Genomic DNA, 24014 nt, shown 5'->3' on the forward strand with positions numbered 1-24014 from the left:
CAGGGACCAATCCTTTTCAACTTATTCATAAATGATCTGGAGAAAGGGGTAAGCAGTGAGGTGGTAAAGTTTGCGAATGATACTAAACTGTTTAAGAGAGTCAAGACAGAAGCAGACTGTGAAGAACTTCAAAAAGATCTCACCAAACGGAGTGATTGGGCAACAAAATGGCAAATTAAATTTAATGTGGATAAGTGTAAAGTAACGCACATCGGGAAAAATAACCCTAACTATATGTACAGAATGATGGGGGCTAATTTGGCTATGACAAATCAGGAAAGAGATCTTGGAGTTATTGTGGATAGTTCTCTGAAAACTTCCACATAGTGTGCAGCGGCGGTCAAAAAAGCAAATAGGATGCTAGGAATTATTAAGAAAGAGATAGAAAATAAGACACAGAATATCTTACTGCCCCTGTATAAAACTATGGTACGCCCACATCTTGAATACTGTGTACAGATGTGGTCTCCTCACCTCAAAAAAGATATTTTGGCCTTGGAGAGGGTTCAGAAAAGGGCAACTAAAATGATTAGGGGTTTGGAATGGGTCCTGTATGAAGAGAAGTTAAAGTGACTGGGACTTTTCAGTTTAGAAAAGAGGAGACTGAGGGGGGATATGATAGAGGTATAAAAATCATGAGTCGTGTGAAGAGGGCGGATAAAGAAAAGTTATTTATTAGTTCCCATAATAGAAGAACTAGAGGACACCAAGTGAAATTAATGGGTAGCAGGTTTAAAACTAATAAAAGAAAGTTCTTCTTCACACAGCGTGTAGTCAACCTGTGGAACTCCTTGCCAGAGGACGCTGTGAAGGCTAGGACTATAACATAGATTAAAGAGATGCTAGATAATTTCATGGAGGTTAGGTCCTTAAAAGGCTATTAGCCAGGGGATAGAAATGGTGTCCCTGGCCTCTGTTTGTCAGAGGCTGGAGAAGGATGGCAGGAGACAAATCGCTTGATCATTGTCTTCGGTCCACCCTCTATAGGGCACCTGGTGTTGGCCACTGTCGGTAGACAGGCTACTGGGCTAGATGGACCTTTGGTCTGACCCAGTAAGGCCGTTCTTATGGATGTAAATGCGTAGTTGACTATACGATAACCAATAACTGATAAACCCAAGCTAATCTAGTTGACTACTCACATTCGCATCAGAAGCAGTGAGAGGGAACAGGAGCTGGTGCTGTGGGGAGCCAGCTTAAGAGCCAGTTCCCCCAGCACTGGCTCCAGGGGGGCTGTCTGTCCCCCACCTGCGCTGCTGCTGCCTCTATCAGAAGCAGAAGCATAGGGGGGTGCGCAGGGGAGTCTGTCGTGAAGCAGACTCTGCCGTGGCAGGCCCTGGCTCACCATGGATAGAGGCTAGTTCCCGGCAGCAGCCCCTGTGTGCGCAGGGTCCAAGCTCCCCACAGAGAAGGACTGCTGCTGGAGCAGCCTCTGTCCACGGTGAACCTGGGCTTGTTGGGGGCAGAGGGTGCTTCATGGAAGCAGCCCCTGTCCACGGTGGGTCTGAGCTCCTTGTGGTAGGGGCTGCAGCTAGAGGAGCCTCTGTCCACAGCTGGCCCAGGCCCACCGCTCCAATGCGGATAGGGACTGCTGCCATCCCACGCTACTGCCTCTGTATCAGAGGCAGCAGCATAAGGTGGCAGGCATCTGGTCTGTGCAGGGAGCTGTTTTTTAAACAGGCTCCCCTCGCAGACTGGCTCCCGCCTGACACCCCACACTGCTGCCTCTTTATCAGGGTAGCAGGGGGCTTCCTGGAAGTGGGGCCAGAGCGCACTGGCTGGCGGCTTCGCTCCCGGGGACTTTAGAATAGTCGACTAACTGTTAAGAATTCATTTGGTTAGTTGATTACTCTATTGCCCAGTATCTAACATTCCTACTTTAAACTGGCAAAAAGCAGGGATTTTGGAATTAAGCCTTTTTGGTTTGCTTTTGTGTTAGTGCATTATCATGACTAAAAATTGATTTTCTTTCTGTAGTGAAAGTTCAGCAGAAAAAGTGAAAGGTGATAAAGATGTGGCAGCTCCACTGAAGGAACTGGGCCTGAGGATTAGCAAATTTTTGGTGAGCAGATGTTGTAGGCAGCTTAATTCTTGCCCTCACATTTGGAATGCACAGCCAGAGACCTGGGTTTGTGCTTTCTGTTGTTGGCATAGTGTATTTTATCTCTAAGGATATGTCTACACTGCCACCCTACTTCGAACTATGGTGGCTAATATAGGCATTCGAACTTGCAAATGAAGCCCGGGATTTAAATATCCCGGGCTTCATTTGCATGTTCCCAGGCGCTGCCATTTTTAAATGCCCTGTAGTTTGAACTACCTGCCCACGGCTACACGCGGCACTGACTAGGTAGTTTGAATTAAAGCTCCTAATTCGAACTACTGTTATTCCTCCTGCAAGGAATACCTTCTTGCAGGTAGTTCGAACTATGGGGCATTTAAAAATGGCGGCGCCCGGGAACATGCAAATGAAGCCTTGGGATATTTAAATCCTGGGCTTCATTTGCAAGTTCGAATGCCTACATTGGCCACCTTAGTTCGAACTAGGGTGGCAGTGTAGACATACCCTAAAGGAGATAACTGAAGTGTAATCTTTTCTAATTTATATCCTGGTATCTGGATAAAGTTACTTTCTCTATGCTGAGTCTTTTGCCTAAATTTTTTCTTTTCCAATTCCATTCTGGACACACATGTTTTTATACGGTGAGAGTTTGTCAGGTTGAAGTCATATTTCTAAAACAAGAAGAGTATCAGATTCTGAAATTCAGTTAAGTTTAATAATTTTTTAAATTTTCAGTAGAATTGAATTTAAGGATATATCAAGAACTGAGGCAGTAAGATAAAATTTTCGTAAGTGACTAGTGACTTTTGGGTTCCTTAATTTTTGGTGCCTAAATTGAGATTGCCTAAAAGAGCTGTTTTTCAGGAAGTGCTTAGCATTTGCCTTCTGAAAATCATGCTTTATGAAGGAAGGCATCAGAACTTGGACACTCAAATCCCATTTCATGTTGGAAAGGCCTGATTAATTACCCATAGTATTGGGTTCCTTCCAGTTTGAAGATAGAACAAGGTGATCAGTTTATGAGAGGCATTATACTTTATTGAGCCATTATACTTCTGAAGCTGAACTAGCTATATCTACATTTTTTGACAATGTACGTGTTCTGCTTTCCACAAACAATCAAACCAATCCTGCTGACCGTAACTGCTAAAAGCCATAGAGGAAACACGTTTGCACTGTTGACTTTTGGAAGAATTACCTGAATATTTGGAGTGGTTTTGCACCTTTTGATACACTTAGCTACCTTGTCTTATTCCTCTCTGTGTCTGTGCATCTCTCTCTTGTTTTAGGGACTGGATGAAGAACAGAGTGTACAGCTATTGCAGTGTTATCTCCAAGAGGATTACAGAGGGACCCGGGACTCCCTTAAGGTCTGTAGTATGTGCCATCATCATGCTACTTCCTCTTTTCCTCCTTAACTCCAGTGGATAGCTGTGCATGATGTTTAAGTCTAGAATTAGAAATTATTTTGGGACCCTTTTCCCCCCGCCCAATTTCTGATGCTCAAGTACATTATAGAAATGAGATATTTGGGCTACTGATCCAGTCTTCTCGTATATCCAGTCCTTCTCATGTGAGCCTTTGATATTTATTTGAACTCTTAGCCATAGGAATATGTACTGACAGGTTTCTTAGAGAGGGAGTGTGGATTAAAAATGAAAGGAGTAAGAGAGAAATTGATGCTTTCAAGTGAGAATGTGTGCTCTGTGACTCAGTCCTCTCACAAGTAATGATGTGTCTTATATACCTTTCATTGCTCTCAGTATGAGGTTTTGGTGACTAGTGTAGGCTAAGGTGCATTAAGGTCACTTCCTCATTCTGTTGTGTTTTGATTGCAGACTGTTCTACAGGATGAAAGACAGAGTCAGGCTCTGATGCTGAAGGTCAGTAGTTTTCATCCTTCTTTTCATTTTAAAAAGAGATGTTGGCAATGAATTAATTTTGTTTGCTATGGTCAAGAAAAACTGGGCATGGTTGAAGTATCCCTTCCATGTAAAGAGCAAATCTGGGGGGATTTTTCTCATTAATTTGTGAAGAAGTAGTAATACCTTGCTCTTTATGTAGCAGAATTCATCAGCAGATCTCAAAATGTTTTATAAAAAAATGGCTGGCCATAGACTAGAACAACACAAACAGTTACTATGCAAGAGACCTTTTGGCTGTGCTGATAGAAACTGGGCAGTGTAGAAATAAGCACTCCTAGGATATCCCCTGCTTTGCAGTTATGTGCTTAGTTGTCATCCATAGAGATGACTTTGGAAAAGGGACTCAATATCACATCTGTGTAGCTATGAATCCAAGAGGATAAAGAGGTTAAGATCTCGTCTCTCCTTGTTTACTCTGCCTTTTTTTTTCTTTCTCAGTTAGCAGTGGAATGACAGAATCTGTTATGAAGGGGGCGTGCATGCACATGCGTAAGAGTGAACTGGATGCTTTGTCAGATGACTTAAACTATCTAACTGAAGTCATGATGTTACTTTCAAGCATCTGTTATAGGTAGTGCATGGGCATTGTAAGTTTATGAGCGTAGTCATTGCAGTTTGGTGGGAGGTATCAACAATGAGGGGAGGGGAGGGAAGAGAGAGTTAGACACAGCACAAGTGATACTGATGACATTGTGTTTTCACAGCTTGCTGACTATTACTATGAAGAAAGACTGTGCATTCTGCGCTGTGTCCTCAACTTACTCACTTATTTTCAGGATGAGAGGCACCCCTACATGGTGAATACTTGAACCTTTTACTAAATCTCATCTCACTGTTAAGTGAGACATTGTTTGTCTGTCTATGTATCTACAAAGCTTATACGTGTGTGGTGTTTGGGTTATTTTTTGAAAGGCACAATACTCGCAGTGTGTTGAGAAGCTGGATAAGGAGCTGGTTCCTAATTACCGGAAACAGTTTGAAGATCTATACAAAGCAGAAGCTCCTACGTGGGAAACACATGGAAATCTCATGGTATTTTGTTTCTTTGCTATCCTTCATCAGAGTTGTACATTCTTTTCTCGCTTCATGGTTGGCTAATTAATATAAAGTGAATATATTTAAACACAGTTAACAAGGACATTTCCAGCCTTTTAAGGAACTTAAGGGAATTGTTTCCCTTTAGTAGTACTCTGAACACATCTTGTTTCAAGAGCTAGACTCTGAGCTTGTGATTTGAACTCTAATCCCCTTGGTAAAAAGGGCAGGGAGCTATTATTCCAGGGTTTTGGAGTGGTGCATAATTTGTTTTAAGCAGAAAGCTATGTTTACTCTTAGTAATGTTTTATTTTTAAATAATACCTGCAGAATTGTGAAACTAAATCATCTAGCATCCTGGCAGCTTGGTTTCTTCTGGGCCTGGCTATGTATTTTTCCTGTCTTCAGCTTTGTGGGCTGCATAAGGATCCCATAATCCCAATGTCTTTTGTTTTTACCTTAATCTTAATATTATAAATTGTGGGATACACCAACTGCCATTGAGGGGATGACTTTTGAACAGCTTTTCTGGTGTGATAGAAGAGCGAGTTCCCTTATCATTCATGCAAACTGATTTGCCCCAGTCACTCTTCATTTCAAGGTGCTTCAATTGACCTGTTTGTTTGGACTCTTCTCCTTGAACAGACAGAGCGTCAGGTGTCCCGCTGGTTTGTGCAGTGCCTCCGTGAGCAGTCCATGCTCCTAGAAGTCATCTTCCTTTACTATGCATACTTTGAGATGGCTCCTGATGAGCTGCTAGCCTTTGCCCGGCTATTCAAAGACCAGGGATTTGGCTCTAGACAGACCAACAGGCACTTGGTGGATGAAAGCATGGATCACCTTGTGGATCGTATTGGGTAAGTATTGTGTGTATGTGCAGGATCAGTATGCAACTGGACAAGGGACTTGTTCAATACAAAATATAGGTGTATTTCATGCTAGTGCCTTGCAACCACTACTTGTGTAAACAGTGTTTATCCTTACAACCTTTGTTTTAGTTTCTAAAAGGTTTCTTTAGATTGGACTGAAGACACAGCCAGTAGATATTTGGGCACTGAAAACCTACTATGTGGTAGGTAACATTGTAGAAATAGGCAGAGGAAAAGAAGCCATCTTCAGATTGGAATAAATGGCTTTCCTATTTTGTGACTGTTCAGCCAGCAATAAATAGTTTTGAAGATCTAATTTGTCACTTGTTGTCACACCAAGATCCAAGAATTTCGGCTGTTTTGTTTATTGATCTGAATTTCACATATTTTTGATTCTTCAGGAGAATACTAGGCAGGCCTGCTGATGGGGTTGGGGGCAGTTGCTCCCTGGCAATTTAAAGTGACCTGGGGCTCCAGGCTGCTGCTGCTACAGTAGCAATGGCAGTGGCCAGAGCCCTGGGCCCTTTAAATCCCTGCCGGAGCATCCATTCCATGTAGCTCAGGGCTGGGGCAGGAGGGGGCACAGTGTGGAGGGCTGGCTGCCCCAGCCCTGCTCCTTCTGCTCAAGGCCCCGCCTCTTCCAGGAGTGTAGAGTGTTGGTACCCCAGGTTCTAGGTAAATGTAAAGCTGATGGACTGTTCCATTGTCCAGCCTTTACTTCTCTCTTTCCTATTGGCTCTTTAAAACAGAATTTCTGTGTTTTTTTTTTCTTGCTCCCTTCCCTTTGTCCTCTCCTCCAGTTATTTCAGTGCTCTTATCCTGGTGGAGGGCATGGAAATTGACTCCCTGCATGAGCGTGTGTTGGACGATAGGACAGAGGAACATAAATTTGCCAGTAATGGGCATGTGCACCAGGTAAGCTATCAATAAGTCTCTTGCTGTTTGGAGTTCTTCTGTAATTAGAGATGATTTTGGTTGCCCAGGGTAGAGCTGCTGGAGCTCTGCAAGCAGGAATTGTCTGTGAGATATTGGCCACTGAACTAATGTCTACATTACAATATGGGGCAAGTAAGAAGGAAGTGGTATATCTTCCGTGTTTCCTGAAGGTTTAGGAAGGGTGGGGAGGAGCAAAGAAATAGTATTAACATGGACTTCAAAATGGGGACAAATTAAACATCTGTGGTGTAGTACCAAGTAGGAATGTGACAGTTTAAGTAATTAACAAGTAGTCCTCACCTTTAATGAGTGATGCTTACTGGTTCCGGTTAATTGGTGTGGGCTGGAGCAGCTCCCCACCCATCATAGGCAGGGGCCTGCTTCCGCCCCACGGGGCCTGCCGCAGTCATGGATGCTCCATCTCAGCCGCATCCCTTCAGCCTCCCACCTCCCCGCCTGCTCCTCCTTAATTGGTTAACTAGTTAAACACTATGGTTAACTGGTTAACCAATTAAATGGGATGTTACATCCCTAGTACCAAAACGTAAGTAATTTTTCTGCACTTCTCTGTGCTGATTGGGCCTCAGTTGGAGTATTGTGTCCAGTTCTGGGAATCACATTTCAGGAAAGGTGGAGAAATTGGATAAGATTCAGAGAAGACTGACAAAAATAATTAAAGGTCTTGAAAACATGACCTATGAGGAAAGATTGAAAGAACTGGATTTGTTTAGTTTGAAAAAGAGAAGACTGAGAAGGGACGTAACAGCTTTCAAGTATTTAAAATGTTGTTACAAGGAACAGGGCAGGTAGAAAAATTATTCTCCTTAACTCCTGATGATAGGGCAAGAAGCAATGGCCTTTAATTGCAGCATGGGAAGAAGTTTAGGTTGGACATAACTTCCTACTGTCAGGGTGGTTAAGCACTTGAATAAATTGCCTAGGGCGGTTGTGGAATCCCTCTCCGTGGAGATTCCTAAGAGCAGGTTAGGGTTAGGGTTCTCGATGGTGCTTGGTCCTGCCATGGTGGAGGGGACTGGGCTCGACCTCTCAAGGTTCCTTCCAGTTCTATGAGTCGGGGATATCAAGGGTTTTTCAGAGAAGAAAATATGTGGGAGCTAGAAAAGCACAGAGGGTTCATTAAGTTAAAGTGGAAACTCTTGTGTTGTCCTGCTCACTGATCTTTGCACACGACATGGAATTTCACATGTTAAAATTTCACCGCAAAACAGCAACAAACTTCCATTTAAACAAGGAGCTATCCGTTATTTACATTAGAGTAGGATGTCCTTTAATTTGTGACACTCTTAGATCCTTCCCCAAAGTATATGAATCAGCATGACCAAAAAAACAAAAACGAAAGAAACCAAACAAAAATAACCCCCAAACCCATGCCTAGCAGTTTCTTCCTAAAAGTACAACTTGGTCAGCGCTATAAATAATGTTTTTATATAAGATATTTATCTGCATGAATTAGGTGATTATTGGAGCTAAACCCCAGTCAGTTGAGTGATCAGGTTTCTTTCATACTGTATTGGCTTCTTGGCTTGTATCCTGTCTTCTGACCAGGAAATGGACCATCTGCTGCTGACTTTAGGGGACATCCCACATCATGCCCCTGTGCTCTTGGCCTGGGCTTTGCTCCGTCACACAGTAACTCCAGAGGAATCGACCAATGCAATCAGGCGAATGGGCAGTACTGCTATCCAGCTGAATGTATTCCAGTACCTGACAAAGCTGCTTCGATCACTCAGCAGTGGGGGGAAGAATGTAAGTTTCCCATTGTCATGTTTGTAAGTTATTCTGGGTGAGGAGGCTCTATGATACGGGTAGCGAGAAGATTTAGGGGAAGGTGGGTAAGTCTGATTCCAGCCATGAACAGAGTAGAGTGCCTAGGGAAGTGTTAAATGACGTATTTGTAGGTTTAGAAGGTAAATTAAAATTTTATTTCCCCAAGTCATTCTGCTAGGAACTAAATCTGGTTGGAGAAGGTCCAGATCTGTCCAGTGATTGGAAAATCTGCTCTGTTTATGTATGTGGGTATAGCTCAACATTTCATGACCCTTGCTCACTGATGCCTGGGTCTCTTGGTCTCTGCCTTGGCATACAATAATTTTGCCCAGTCTCCTAAGGGCTGTGTAATATTTTGGTCTGATTCTGTTTGCTAGGGTGAGTTTAGAGTAGTGTGATAGATGGAAGATCAAATAGGATGATCTGGTGGTCCCTTCTGGCCTGAAACACTGTGATTTCATGAGCATTTATTGCTTTCATACTTACCTTGTTTATTAAGTTGACTCCATGGATGCACCAGCAATTGCAGCTCTTGACTTCCAGTATCATTTTCCACAGACAGTTTCATTACAGTGTCGTTTACAGGAACAAATTGTTCTAAGGCTCCTGTAGCAGTCAGTCAGCCTGACATTGGTGGAAGAAGAGCTCTCCCATTTTTCTGACCATTGGGTGTTTCTTTTTATGATAGTTTTGAAGAGAGTTCTAATGGTGGTAGGTGGGTTGCATTTAGACACATTAGCTCATAAGAATTTAGGTAGTTTTGTTTGGCATTTCATTGACTGCTGCTCCCATAGGTACATTGGCTAGTGCACAGGGTAGAGAGCAGGGAAGCTGATATACCCTCTCTTATATACCTGCAGAAAACGGGGCAGTTGCTCTAGGGTAGGGGTGGCCAACCTGTGTCTCCAGAGCTACATGCAGCTCTTATAAGTTAATATGTGGCTCCTTACATAGGTACCAAATCCAGGGCTAGAGCTACAGTTGCCAACTTCCCACTGGGCCGGAGGGTGCTCACTGTTCAACCCCAGCTCTGCCCCCCTCCACCCTTTCCCCCTAGGATCCTGTCATTTACCCACCCTCTCCACTGAGCCTATCACACCCATGCTTCCCCTCCTCCAGTGTCTCCCACTGAGAAGTAGCTGATCACAGTGGACAGAAGGAGAAGGAGGCACTGACTGGTAGGGCTGCTTGTGGGCTGGATGTGCTGAGAGTGGTGGTGGGGAGATGATCAGGGCTGGTGACACAGAAATGTTGCTCTTTGGCCATGTGCATTGGTAAATTCTGGCTCCTTCTGAGATTTAGGTTGGCCACCCCTGCTGTAGGGATGTAAGTGACTAGTCAGCTAGTCGACTGTCTGATAAGCAAATGCTTATTGGTTAGTGGAGTAGAAACTCGACTAGTTGCTTCCCCCCTTTGCTCTGTGGGGAAACAGCAAGTGCGGGGATTGAAACAGTTCTGCTCCTCTCCCTTTGAAATGTACAGGAGCTGTGGGAGGCTCTTGTACATTTTGAAGGGAGAGGCGCAGCAGGATAGTGAGCACTCTCTTATCACTAATTGAGTAGTCTGGAAATTCCATCGACTACTCAATTAGCTGATTAATCGAAATTTACCATCCCTAAGTTGCTCAGAAGCACACATCCATAATGTTCCAAGGAGACTGAGGGCTTTTGCGTGTGATCTGTAATGGCTCTTGAATAGGTTTTAGAGCAGGGGTATTAAACTTAATTTACTTTAGGGCCAGTGTCAATCCTCAAATCTTCCTAGCAGGCCAGCGGGCAGCCCCTTCCCTCCCCCTGGCAGGTTTCAGGGAGGGGATGTCTTTGTGCATCCCTCTCCTGTGCATCCCTCAGCCCTGTCTGCCACCCCAGATGATTAACCACCTCTCCCCTGAGGGTTCCTGTTGCCGCCACTGGCCCTATATACTCAGGTTAGCTTGCAGGGCTCTGGTTGGGCTGGCGCTGGCAGTAAGGTTTGGGTGCCCTGCACTCGTTGTGGCACACAGGTGATGCGGCAGCCTGTTCCGCTCTTCCACCACCTCTGGAAGTGGGGCTCGGGTGGAGCAGGGGCTGGGCTTGGGGGGAAGAGTGTGGACACACACCCCTGCACCACATGGACTCAAATGTCAGCAGCCACAGGCAGTCTGCATTGTGGTACTTCTTGGGCCATAAATGTGGTACTGCTTGTGGCACTGGCTTTGATTTTGAGACCTCTGATTTAAAGTCTTCACTATCACTCACTCTCCTGTCTTTTGCATTACAGTGTACTGCCAGCACAGCTTGCATGTGTGTTTATGGGCTGCTTTCCTTTGTTCTGACCTCACTGGAACTACATACGTTAGGTAATCAGCAGGTGAGTGTCAAAGGCTCATTGTCTTATTCAGTATAAGCTACCATTCAAAACTGGCCACCTGGATTCTGCGTGCAAATTCTGTGTTTAGGATTGCATCCACTGCATAAAAGTTCTGAAAGTATGGCACGGTGTTTCACTCTAGGGGTATGTCTAGATTACAGGGTTTTGTCGACAGAAATTTTGTCAACAGATACTGTCGACAAAGCTTCTGTCGACAAAGAGCGTCTAGACTACATCCAGTTCTGTCGACAAAGCAAACCGCTTTGTCGACATGACAGTGTAGATGCAATAATGCCTTCTATCGACAGAACTCTGTCGACAAAAGGCGTTATTCCTCGTAGAAAGGTTTACAGACGTCGACAAAACTGCTGAGTTTTGTCGACATTATGTCGACATAACTCAAAGGCAGTGTGGACGCAGGTATAGTTTTGTCAACAAAAGTCCACTTATATCGACAAAACCCTGTAGTCTAGACATACCCTCTGTGTGTAACCTAAACTTTGTGGTTTTTCCAACTCTGAAAACTGTCAATGCCTCTGCTGGGTGCTAATTGAAGATATAGAGTAGTATTTTTTACATTTTGAGCCAATGGTTTCATAGCAAATGCTGGAGTATTGGTCAGAAAGAAATGGGGATAAGATAAATCATAATGTCACTGAGCTCCTAGAGTGAGGAGAACAGTATTCACTGCATTAGTTCCATAGCAGATTTACTATGGTATAAATCCCATGCCAGTCAGTTCATGGCAGTCAGCATGATTTTAGAGAGAGTTAGTGTGTATTTGGGTTAAAATGGGCTTGTATATTTCCTCCTGTTTTGATTAGGGTGTGCAGTTCCAATTTGGGGAATGTCTGTTGTCTCGCTGCTTGGAGTGGGTCACACTCATGGGTGCTATATCAGAGCAAATTTGCAAAAGCAGGGCAGGGATGCCAAACTGGTGGTGTGTTCTGTAATAAAATTTTATGAGCTCTTGCATTATTTTAACTGTCTCAAAGTAGAGTTATGAAGTGTATCTTGCTACCTGGACAAACTGGTGATATATGGTCATTTATGCCAAAAATCCCAAATGTTCCGAATCACTCCCAGTGCCAAGAAAACCTGTCACTCTCTCAGCTCGAGTTGCATTCTAGTTCATAGAATCATAGTACCATAGAGCTGGAAGAGACCTTCGAAGGCCATTTAGTCCAGCCCCCTGCCCAAGGCAGGACCAATCCCAATTAAATCAACCCAGTGAGGGCTTTTTCAAGCCGAGACTTAAACACCTCCAGGGATGGAGACGCCAGTACTTCTCTAGGTAACCCAGTCCAGTGCTTCATCACCCCTCCTAGTGAAATAGTTTTTTCCTAATATCCAACCTGGACCTCTCCCTCCGCAACTTGAGACCATTGTTCCTTGTTCTGCCATCCATCACTTCTGTGAATAACCTTTCTCCATCCTCTTTGGAACCCCCCTTCAGGAAGTTGAAGGCTGCTATCAAATCCCCCCTCACTCTTCTCTTCTGCAGACTAAATAGACCCAACTCCCTCAGCCTCTCCTCGTAGGTCATATGCTCCAACCCCCTAATCATTTTAGTTGCCCTCCGCTGGACCCTCTCCAACGTATCCATATCCTTTCTGTAATTGGAGGCCCAGAACTGGATACAATACTCCAGATGTGGCCTCACCAGAGCCGAGTAAAGAGGAATAATCATATCTCTGGAGCAACTGGCAATGCTCCTCTAAATGCAACTTAATATGCCGTTAGCCTTCTTGGCTACAAGGGCACACTGTTGACTCATGTCCAGCTTCTCATCCACTGTAATCCCCAGGTCCTTTTCTTCAGAACTGCTACTTAGGCAGTCGGTCCCCAGCCTGTAACTATGCTTGGGATTCTTCCGTTCCAAGTGCAGGACTCTACACTTGTCCTTGTTGAACCTCATCAGATTTCTTGTGGCCCAATCCTCCAATTTGTCTAAATCACTCCAGACTCTATCCCTGCCCTCCAGCGTATCTACCTCTTCCTCTAGCTTAGTGTCATCTGCAAACTTGCTGAGAGTGCAATCCATGCCCTCATCTAGGTCATTAATAAAGATGTTGAACAAAACCGGTCCTAGAATCGAACCTTGGGACACTCTGCTAGAAATCGACTGCCATCCTGACATCGAGCCGTTGATCACTACCTGCTGGGCCCGACCTTCTAGCCAGTTTTCTATCCCTCCTACTGTCCATTTATCCAATCCACATTCCCTTAACTTGCTGGCAAGAATATTGTGGGAGACCGTATCAAAAGCCTTGCTAATGTCAAGGTATATCACGTCCACTGACTTCCCCATATCCACGGAGCCAGTTAACTCATCATAAAAGCTAATCAGATTGGCCAGGCACGACTTGGCCTTCATGAATCCATGCTGACTATTCTTGATCACTTTCCCCTCTTCCAAGTGCTTCAAAATGGATTCCTTGAGAATCCCCTCCATGATTTTTCCAGGTACTGAGGTAAGACTGAACGGCCTATAGTTCTCTGGATCGTCCTTCTTCCCTTTCTTAAAGATGGGCACTGCATTTGCCTTTTTCCAGTCATTCGGGATCTCTCCTGATCTCCACGACTTTTCAAAGATAAATGGCCAAAGGCTCCTCAATGACATTTGCCAACTCCCTCAGTACCCTCGTATATATTAAGTTCAGACCCATGGATTTATGTACGTTTAGCTTTTCTAAATAGTTCCTAACCTGTTCTTTCCCCACCAAGGGCCATATTGCATCACTTAGCGCGTTAGTCTGGGAGCTGTCCTTGTCCGTGAAGATAGAGGCAAAGTAGGCATTAAGTACTTCAATTTTACCCCCGTCATCTGTCACTAGGTTACTGTCCTCATCCAGTAGGGGCCCCACACCCTCTCTGATCACCTTCTTGCTAACATGCCTGTAGAAACCTTTCTTGTTATCCTTCCCATCCCTTGCGGGTTGCAATTCCAATTGCGCTTTCGCCTTCCTGATAACTCCCCTGCATTCTTGAGCTATATATTTATACCCTCTCTAGTCATCTGTCCAAGTTTCCACTTTTTGTAAGTTCCCTTTTTGTGCTTAAGTTCACCAGGGATTTCCCCAGTAAGCCAATCTGGTCTCCTACCATATTTGCTTCTCTTGCTACGCATCAGGATGGTTTCTTTCTGTGCCTTCAATAAGGCTTCTTTAAAATACTGCCAGCTGTCCTGGGCTCCTTTCCCTTTCATGTCAGCATCCCAGGGGATTCTGCCCATCAGGTCTCTGAGGGAGTTGAAGTCTGCTTTTCTGAAGTTTTCACATCAAAGACAACAGTGGTAGCCAGTTCTATGGTAAACTAACGATAGATTTATTAACTAAGAAAAGGAAATGAATTATTGCAAGATTAAAGAAGACTAGGGGGCTGTGCCCCTGCTCACTGTGCTCGCCAACCTCCCTCTCGCAGGGGGTAGGCAACCCCAGTTCTCCCCCTGGCCACCAGGGGGACCGAGCTGCGGCTGTGCCAGCCAAGGCCCCTTCTCCCTCCCCCCATGCCAACTCGGGCTCCTTCTGCCCCTCTCCCCTGCTGTGCCATCCTTGGCCCCTTCTTCTCCCCTTTCCCCACCACACCAGCCTGGGCTCCTTCTCCCCCAGCCCCTGGGCAAGCCAGAGTCCCTTCTCCCTCCCTCCCCATCCACTAGCCTGGGCCCTATCTCACCCCACTCCTCCTCAGCCCGCTGTGGTGTGCACCAGGCCCGGCTCTGACTCCATTGTCTGGGGAGGCTGTCAGGGATTATGCTCCAGATCCCCAAGAGCCTGGAGATGAGGGAGTCCCCCAGAGCCCGTTGCTGGCACATAAGCCCGGCTGAGTGCCCTGCTCCTGGCGCCTGTCCCCAGGCTGCTGTCTTGAGCACCGTATCCTTCCCTTCCTTCCCACCACCCCTGTCCCTGGGCTGTCATGGCTGTGGTGTGGGGTCTGTCAGCTACTGTGCCATGTTTCTTGGCATTGAAAGCCCTGTGGGGTGAGAGTGGAGGAAGGGGAGTAGGGGCTTGGTTTAAAATAGCAATTCCAAGTGGAGAGGGGAAGCAGTGAAAGGGGAAGCAGTCGGGCTTGAGCTGGGTGGAGAAGAAGTCAGGGGGAGGAAAAGGAGTAGGCAGGTGAGACATAGAGTGATGTGATGATGTCACTGTCATCCCATAGGAAAACATTTTTTGTATATATATATATAGAGAGAGAGAGAGATAATATATAGGTTCAGTTGAGTCGATGTCTTTATTTCCAAATGGTGGTAGAGATGTAATAACCTGCTACACAGAGTGACCACTTGCCTTCAAATGCACGTGAATTACAGGTTGAACCTCTCTTGTATGGCACTCTCTGGTCCGGCAACATCTGTGGTCCGGCATGATTTTAGTTAGCTAGATGTCTACTTATCATGGGTGTGGCCAAGTTTCCTATGGTCCAATAAAGTTTGTTTACCACCTCCAGCCCTGGCTCTGTTTTGTACTGTTATTTAGCTCGAATTTAGCCCTAAATGTTGTCTTAGAACCGAATAAACAGTGGAAGTGTTGGTAACACTGCTAGAAAATATTGACCTCCCATAGTTCAGCAAATTCTCTCATTTGGTACCGGCTAGATCCCGAGGTTGCCGGTCTAGAGAGGTTCAACTGGTAGTACTTTCCTGTTAAAGTTCTGCATTTGCATTATAGAAGGCATCTTTCTCATTGATGGGTTATTTGATTAAAGGGGTAAATGTAAATATTTGATATTATAACAGGATACAGATAATGGGGAAAATACATGTTACATCCCATAGTTTTCATGCAGGGTAGCACCAAATACATCCTTATACAATTAACAACCCCTATAATCTGCACTAATACACAAGTGAATTGGCCTGGGATTATGGCATGAGCTATCACCTGGTCTGCTGGCATCAAAAAAGTTATTGTATTTCCAGGGTGGCAACAAAACTTAAGGTAGTTTTCTTCCCAACTATCAGCGTAAAGTAGTTTTCATTTCCTCTCTTCCCATTTCCTTTGAAGGACATCATTGATGCAGCCTGTGAAGTTCTTGCAGCTTCCAGCATTCCTCAGCTCTTCTGGAGGACGGTGAGAATATTGGGACTTCCTTGGCTTTTTCTGCCTGCTGTCATACCCTGTTGAAATATGCTTATTACAGAAAGAATTTGGCTGTTCATGTTCCCCTTGTTGTCCTATTTAGCAGGGCTTGCAGAGCTAGTTTCCATTTGCGTCTGTTATATGGTTTACCCTCAGTCCCTCCCCCCATCCTGCCCTGTTGCAGGGATCCTGAAACAAATAGTAATTTACATGATAACATTAGCCAAGGCTGGCATTGTGGAGGTATACATTGTACTTCTGATTGGAACCAGCAACACTAGAATTAAATGCTAGAACAGCACTGTGCTGTTATTGCTCTTGTCACAGAAAGGACTAAGATATAGCAGTGTTGAGATTAAACGTCACCTTCTCTTGCATAAACTCTCTAATGATGCAAAAAAGTCTGTGGAGTAGCTGTGTTAGTCTGCAGCTTTAAAAACAATGAGTAGTCCTTAGAGACTGTAACTGGGTGACATGTAAACCTGTAGGGGAACATTTTAACTTGCCTGGTCACTCCATCATGGATTTCAAAGTAGCCATTCTTCCACAAAGCATTTTCACCACTCAATTACAGAGAGAGATTGTAGAACTGCAATTCATCTACAAATTTGGCACTGTTATCCTGGACTTGAATAAAGACAATAACTCATTAATGCATTACAAAGCCAATTTCCCTTGCCTTTAACATCCACGTTTTCATGTCAAAAGCTATGAATAGGACACCTCCAGTCCACTTCAGTTAGCTTCATAAACAAGGGTCCTACAGTTGACAGGTACTTCTTTTGCTGTTGTAGCTATCTTAGTTTCTGTTATTTCCACTCCAATTCATCTGATGAAGCTCATAATACTATATATTTCTTAGTGTCTAAGGTGCCACAGGTCTTTAGAGGTACTCGTTGCTTCTAATGATGCATTTCACTTTCCTACTTTATACCAGGCATGCTCTTTTACCCAGCTGCACTAACACTAGTTGCCCATCACAGCAAAACTAAGGGTTGGAGTGATGCTTTTGTTCATGATTAATATTAGGTGCATGTTCCATAGAGATGAGATTAGTGGTCTTTTGAATGGAGACAGTTGCTTTATGTTGAACACGAGGTAAGGAAACAGTGGAACAGGCTGGCTCTGTTCAGTTTTATGGGGACTGGTATTTGCTTTGTTTAACTTTCTGTGATGAATCAGTGAATGATACAAATAGTTGAGTGTGGTTTTGCTCTAAACCTTTGGATGCTAAGATTTGTAGATGAAACATGAGTGTTCCAGCAGCCTGAGCCCTAAGCATCGCTAAAGTTGCTGCTGCATTGACCCAGCAGAAGAATCACTTGACCATTTTTTGTTTAATAAAGTTTTTCCTTTGTGTCTCCAGGAGCCAACGGCAGGTCTGGGTATTATCCTGGACAGTGTATGTGGGATGTTTCCCCATCTTCTCTCCCCTCTTCTGCAGCTTCTCAAAGCCCTTGTGTCAGATAAATCTACTGCAAAAAAGGTATGGAAACTAGCCCAAAGTTTGGAATACTGTTTATATCTGGACAGAGAAGGATCCTTGTGTAAGACCCTCTCCCTCTCATTGTGTGAGACCCCTCTCCTCTTGTTGAGCCTCAGGTAACAGCTGCCACCTTTTGATCAGTGAGGTCTGGATAGGATTTCCTTCTGAGCCTGCAATCTGGAGTAATGTTGCTTGGGCCGCAAATGTATTTTGTATTTTGGAACTACCTACTCCTCTATCAATATGATGTTCAGGGAGGCTAACACAAAAGACAAAGTTCTGAATATAACTCGGTTGCTGTTTTATGATGTGCAATCAGTAGATAATAATTCCAAGTAATTTGGAGAGCAGATGATAAACCGGGAAACCATAGATTTCATTGCAACTTTATGAAGGCCACTTCGCCAGGGCCAAGAGCTGAAGCACTACTTGTAGATTATGCCAATTGCCTTGTGTCAGGATGCTATCATTTAGTGTTTTTCTTGTAATTGGTTTCTGTTTTCCTAATACACTAGTTCAGAGTAATTCCATAAGGACAAGGGTTTCAGTATTTCTGCTGCGTAGTAGTTGGCATGTTGAAAGCAGACTATGCATTTCAAGTAAACTTACCTTTCACTAGAAATGGCCTGACTCAGTAGCTTTTTGGGAGTCTCTAGTTCGTCGGCTATATACTGTACCTCTCTGTCCATTTGCAGGTGTACAGTTTCCTAGATAAAATGTCCTTCTACATTGAATTGTACAAACATAAGCCTCCTGATGTGATCTCGCATGAAGATGGCACCCTTTGGCGAAGACAGGTGCCAAAGCTGCTTTATCCCTTGGGTAAGGAAATAGGATGGGTTCATTAATCCTTGGAACACTTTCAGATCTAGTCTTGTAGTCGCTAAATTGCTTACAGATTTTAATTGTGTGTCCTGGCTTCTGATCACATTCTGAAGCTTCTGACTTTGTTTTTTGTTTCACCTTTTCCTCTTCTTCCCTTAGGGCTTGGCCAGACAAATCTGCGAATACCTCAGGGAACAGTGGGCCAAGTGATGCTGGATGACCGAGCATACTTAGTACGATGGGAATATTCTTACAGCAGCTGGACATTGTTCACCTGTGAAATTGAGATGTTGCTCCATGTTGTATCGACAGCAGGTGAGTCAGGTTGGGAATTGGAGTGTATGTTGTTGAGAGAGAGAGAGGAATGTGATGTAAGATGAAAAAAAATCAGAGTAATTTCAGGGGGATTTGGACCTAGGTGCATTCTCCACTTGCAGTGGAACAGGCTGACACTGTTACAGAAGGGTATTGTGGCTGAATCTAAAATCACTTTGAGGACTATGACAAGGGGGAAGGAAGCAAATACTTGAGAAGTGGAGTAAGAAGAACTGGAGAGATTGGAGGAGGAAGAAAGGAGAGCGGATAATCTGGGAAGTAATTTGCTGAAGTTTAGGACCTCTCTTGTAGAGATCATACTAGATTATCCAAGGAAGAGAGAGAGAGAAAGAGAAAGAGAAGGAGAGAAATGCTGTTTATGCATTTCTTCAGATTGTAATATCAGTTTGCTTTATCTAGATGTGATTCAGCACTGCCAGAGAGTCAAGCCAATCATTGACCTGGTTCACAAGGTTATCAGCACTGATGTTTCCATAGCAGATTGTCTTCTGCCAATCACATCACGGATCTATATGCTGTTACAGAGGTACGTAGTTGATTGACAGTGACAGCAAAGAGGCCACTGAAGTTGCTAGAAATAGGAAAAAATGGTCAACAACCAATTTTATTAAAGGCTGTTAAGGAAGTCCATTACAGAGCTGGAATTAGAATTCTGGAGTTTCTGCCTTCAGCATCTGTGCTTAGACCACTAGATCACTTTGCTGATACACAGCAGTTATACTGCTTTAACCATAGTCATATAGCAGTAGAACCCTGCCTAATCTAGATGCAGTTTTATCTGTTTAAAGGCACTTGGTATAGCTATTTCTAAAGGGAAGGGGAATAAGCTTTACATATAACTGTATCCTCACAGTTGTACAGAGTTAACTATTTCAGCAGAAAAATCACACCCTCTGAAATATACCACAATAACAACTGTGTAGAAAAGGCCTAAGTTCTGAAGATTTTATACATAATACTCTGGGTTTTTCCTAGGTTAACAACTGTGATATCGCCCCCAGTGGATGTTATTGCTTCTTGTGTCAATTGTTTGACTGTATTAGCAGCCCGCATGCCAGCTAAGGTGAGGGGATGCCTTTTAATTTTTCTGAAATGGAATAGCGTGTGTGTGTGTAGGAGAGTATAATTTTACTGCTCTCTCCTTTTTTAGGTTTGGGCTGACCTTCACCACACAGGTTTCTTACCATTTGTTGCCAATCCAGTTTCCAGTATGGGTCACATGATTAGGTAATTCAGTTTTCCCTTGTGTCTTTACTTCCCTTGATAATGTCATAGGATGTGTGTTTCACTAGTGAGAATTCCAAGTTGTCTAAAATTCCCATAGCTAATGTTCCATTCTTATATAATAAACTGGAAAAATCCTAAATCTAAATTCAATTCCATTGAATCCTGTGACTGTCAAGTATTTGAGCTCCTTATATCTTCTACATGTAGAGACACCAGAGAAATCATAAACATGCCTAGTTTTTGCAGCAGAAGCAAGATTAATAAGACATATAAAATAAGAGTAAGGAGAAGGTAAATACATCTTAAGTGCAAGGGTGATTGGACCTAAGCTCAATGAGTCATATTTACTTAGGATCATCCTCCAGTTTGATCCCTCTCTGCATTGCTCATATGAGCACATTTCTTCATCATGCTTGGTTTCTATTGTAAACACATTATATACTTTTTTTTCCTTCCACAGTGCTGAAGGAATGAATGCTGGAGGCTATGGGAATCTGTTGATGAGTGTGGAACAGCCTCAGGGCGAGTATGGTGTCACTATCTCCTTCCTACACTTAGTCACAACTCTTGTCCGTGTAAGTGTTTCTACAGTTTTCCTATGTTTTCAGCCAGCCGTAGGTTACCACTAGCTGGGGAGGGTGAAGATGAGTTGAAGTTGTGTACCAAGTGTAGGAAGTTCTCTTGGGTGGGCACTTCTGGTAGCCATTTGACAACACATCTGCCTTTTGTGCTGGGGTTCTTACTTTTTCCATGATTTGGTCTTCCCAACAATCACCTTCAAGCTGCAAATTGCACTTGCTCCTTGAGCAGGATAGCGAGAGTGCTCAGTCTCTTCCAAGTCCCATTAACATTGCTCTGCGTAAGCTGGAGGGAAATGCTCTTTGCTGCTTTTCTTTTCTAGAGATCCAAGCCTATTTACTTCTGTAACATATTTGATCTCTATTTGCTTTGAGTGCAAAAGAACAGAAATTGCTCATAAACCTGTGTCCCTATGTTGCATTGTGCAGAACTGCTCTTGCCCCTATTTCTGTCTTGGAGTGTGAGCATTGAATGTCTTCCATCCAAATACTTCACACCTTTGAACTAGGATTGAAGCTGTAATGTTGCTGCTTTTTTTAGGGACAACTTGGCAGCACCCAGAGCCAAGGGCTGATGCCCTGCATTGTGTTTGTGCTGAAGGAAATGTTACCAAACTACCACAAATGGCGCTATAACTCCCATGGAGTGAGAGAACGAATTGGTAAGAATAGCTCTTCAGGGAAAGCCAAGATGAATTCTTTCTGGAGAGAATATGTCTTTCTCTGTTTTTCCCCCTTTCACTGTAAATGGCTTAATTAGCACTTGGATTTATATTTTATAATGTAATGGCACCTATGGCTGCTGAACTCAACAGCTGCTCTCTCTGAACACTGAATTCTTCCTGTTTTTCAGGGTGCCTAATCCTGCAGCTCATCCATGCTATTCTGAATCTCTGCCCTGAAATGGATCCTTGCAGCAGGTAAGCGGGAAGTGAATTTCACACATCAGTGTATATGTAGCAGCCCCATTTACGCTGCAGGATACCTCAGTCACTGTTGTATTGTTCCCATTTTGGAATGTGAAACATTGAATTGGCAAAAGGATAATGTGCTGCTTTGCAGCCTGGGTCAGCCTTGTTTACATTGAGCCCAGGGAAATGCGGGAAGAGCTGGGAGAGCAAACCCAGAGGGTTATGCAAAGTAATGAGGGTAAGGAAAGAAATGGTTAGACTTAATTTTATACTTCTGTAGATGTGCACGTTCCAGGGCCCCTAAGACTTCCTTCCCTTTCGCTGTGGGTGGTGTGCCTACTCTAAAAGCTTGCACCTAAACATACTGGGGAAGGGGAGAGAGATGATGTGAAGAGGTGATATAGAAATTGAAAGAAGTTATTTTGTGTTGACTTTCATGGTGCTGGTGGATCAGTAGGATCTTTCTATCTGACATATTTCTAATGTACTCATCCCTGTAGTGTCTGGGTTGATACTACATGGTAGTAGTATCTGGTAACATAGTGAGTGTTTCAGGTCAGATGGGAGGACCTTTTCATTGCTTGCTTGCTTTCCAATGTCTGTGACCTTGTCTTACAGCAATGCCCCCAGCCTGCAATCTTTATGCATCTTTAGTCTGGCCAACACAGAGGCAGGACAGGCTGTCATTAACATCATGGGCATCGGTGTGGACACCATTGATATGGTAATGGCCTCGCAGTCCAGTAGGTGAGTCACATGTTCCACTCTTGCCGCATGGAAAAAGCAGCAACAAATCATACTTGAAATGAGACTTAACATGTTACTGGGAGTCAGTGTAACTGCCAGTTGAGGCAACCTGTCTCTGATCAAAATCCTGAAGAAATTACCAAGAATGTGCTGCTTATTCACAGCTTTCTGTCTCTGTTCTTATTCTCTTCATATACATTCCCTAATTCCCGCAGTTGCTTTTTATTTCTGATTTTGTTTTGCCTAACTGAGTATTGCACTATGTAAATGAAATGTGGGAGTGTTTGATTTTCGCACTTGCTTGGAGTAATGCTGTTATAAAGAGATCATTAAGTTCAACATATAAAAGTACCAAATTAAGTAAAAGGCAGAAAAATTCTAGCAAAAGTTCCAATTTTCATGCCTTCAAATCATGCTTGAATCCAGTACAATCCAGTAGCATGGATAGACCATTAAAAAGCATAAGTTGCACTGTTAGAAAGTCCTTGTGGTTTCTTGATTAATCAGTTTTAAAAGGTGGATTCCTGAATGCAGTTCTAGTTTTGAAAAACCAGGATCCCACCCAGCCTTTCTAGCATAATTAATCCCTCATTTACTTTAACAAATCTGTTTGAAAAAGAAGGAACCTAGAATACAATGAAAGTAATTAGAAATATTGAATTAGAGGTTTTTCACAGATTGATGCTGCATGACTGCAGTACAGATAATCTGTAGCAGAGGCTTTCGGACTTCTTAGGCTGGACCTGAAGTGTGTGTGTGCATGCACACATAGAGGACACCTGTCCTTTGAGCTGTGACCTTGTGGACTACATCCTCTCCCATTCACAATAACAAAATCTCTAATGATAATAGTAGTTGTTTATGTGGAAAAGTAACATTAGAAAAGTATCTAAGCTTTTTAGCTGCCTTAATGTGGGTTGACCTTTCTAAAGAAAGTTAATCAAGTTGCTTACTTTGGCTCTTCATTTTCATCTATCCATCCTATCTGTTCTGCACATACTGCTTTACCATGTAGTCCTCCTCTTCTTCCTAGCACATTCTGGAAACAGGGAAGAGAGTCAGCACTATCTAGCTTGCTGTCTTTCCATGGATTAAGGATGTTAAAATGCAGTTAATTGACTAATCGACTAGTCGATGGAATTTGCATCGACTAGTCGATAGGCACTTCCACATTCCTGGTTTGAAATGTACAAGAGCCCCTTTTGGGGCTCTTGTACATTTCAAAGCAGCAATGTGGAACTCCCCATACAGCCGCATCAGCAAGTGGAAAGTCCCGCTGACTCCGGGCTGCACGGGGGGTGCCTGCTTTGAAATACCTAACAGTCCCCAGCGGGGGCTCTAGTGCATTTCAAAGCCATGGAGCCCGGGGTCAGCAGGGGACTGAGAGTCCCCTGCTGGCTCCTCTGCCTCTTTGAATCGCACGGAGGCGGCAGTTTCAAAGGGGCAGCGGCTGCACAGGTGATCATCTGTGCTGCGGCTGCCCCTTTGAAAATGCCGCCTCCACGTGATTCAAAGGGGCGGCAGGGGAGCCTGGGCTCCCCACGAACCTGGGATCAGCTTGGGAGTCTCCAGCTGATCCCTAGGTTCCATGCGGCACTTCCCTGGGCTCAACAGCAGCTGCCCCTTTGAATTGCGCGGAGGCTGGGTTCAGCTGTGTGCCAGGCTGCCCCTTTAAAATGCTGCCTCCTTGTGATTCAAAGGGGCAGCTGGGGAGTCTCCAGTTTACCCTGGGCTCCCCGTGGCATTTCCCCAGAACCCAGGATCAGCTGGGAAGTCCCCAGCTGATCCCAGGCTCCAGGGCTGCCCCCTTTGAATCCCCACAGTGTTTTAAAGGGGCAGCCTGCCGCACAGCTGATCCTAGA

General features: G+C 44.1%; 1 protein-coding gene across 5 annotated transcripts in view; it reads left to right on the plus strand.

Moving 5' to 3' along the window:
- The window catches only part of NUP188 (nucleoporin 188), a 61506-nt gene that overhangs the window by 9924 nt on the left and 27568 nt on the right, over nt 1–24014 (plus strand). For 4 of the 5 annotated variants that reach the window (XM_075905731.2, XM_075905732.2, XM_089772933.1 and 1 more), the window contains exons 4-23: nt 1978–2062; nt 3352–3432; nt 3901–3945; nt 4692–4784; nt 4900–5019; nt 5668–5879; nt 6692–6806; nt 8394–8594; nt 10875–10964; nt 15968–16033; nt 17409–17528; nt 18224–18350; nt 18513–18668; nt 19089–19215; nt 19665–19752; nt 19840–19916; nt 20377–20491; nt 21036–21156; nt 21348–21414; nt 22024–22152. In XM_075905731.2, coding sequence (XP_075761846.2) covers nt 1978–2062; nt 3352–3432; nt 3901–3945; nt 4692–4784; nt 4900–5019; nt 5668–5879; nt 6692–6806; nt 8394–8594; nt 10875–10964; nt 15968–16033; nt 17409–17528; nt 18224–18350; nt 18513–18668; nt 19089–19215; nt 19665–19752; nt 19840–19916; nt 20377–20491; nt 21036–21156; nt 21348–21414; nt 22024–22152 — 2235 coding nt within the window. The remainder of the gene's footprint in view (nt 1–1977; nt 2063–3351; nt 3433–3900; nt 3946–4691; nt 4785–4899; nt 5020–5667; nt 5880–6691; nt 6807–8393; nt 8595–10874; nt 10965–15967; nt 16034–17408; nt 17529–18223; nt 18351–18512; nt 18669–19088; nt 19216–19664; nt 19753–19839; nt 19917–20376; nt 20492–21035; nt 21157–21347; nt 21415–22023; nt 22153–24014) is intronic. The other variant, XM_089772935.1, reaches the window with a different exon arrangement.

The sequence above is a fragment of the Pelodiscus sinensis genome, chromosome 23 (genome assembly GCF_052426305.1).
Source record: "Pelodiscus sinensis isolate ZL-2025 chromosome 23, ASM5242630v1, whole genome shotgun sequence".
Lineage (NCBI taxonomy): Eukaryota > Metazoa > Chordata > Testudines > Trionychidae > Pelodiscus > Pelodiscus sinensis.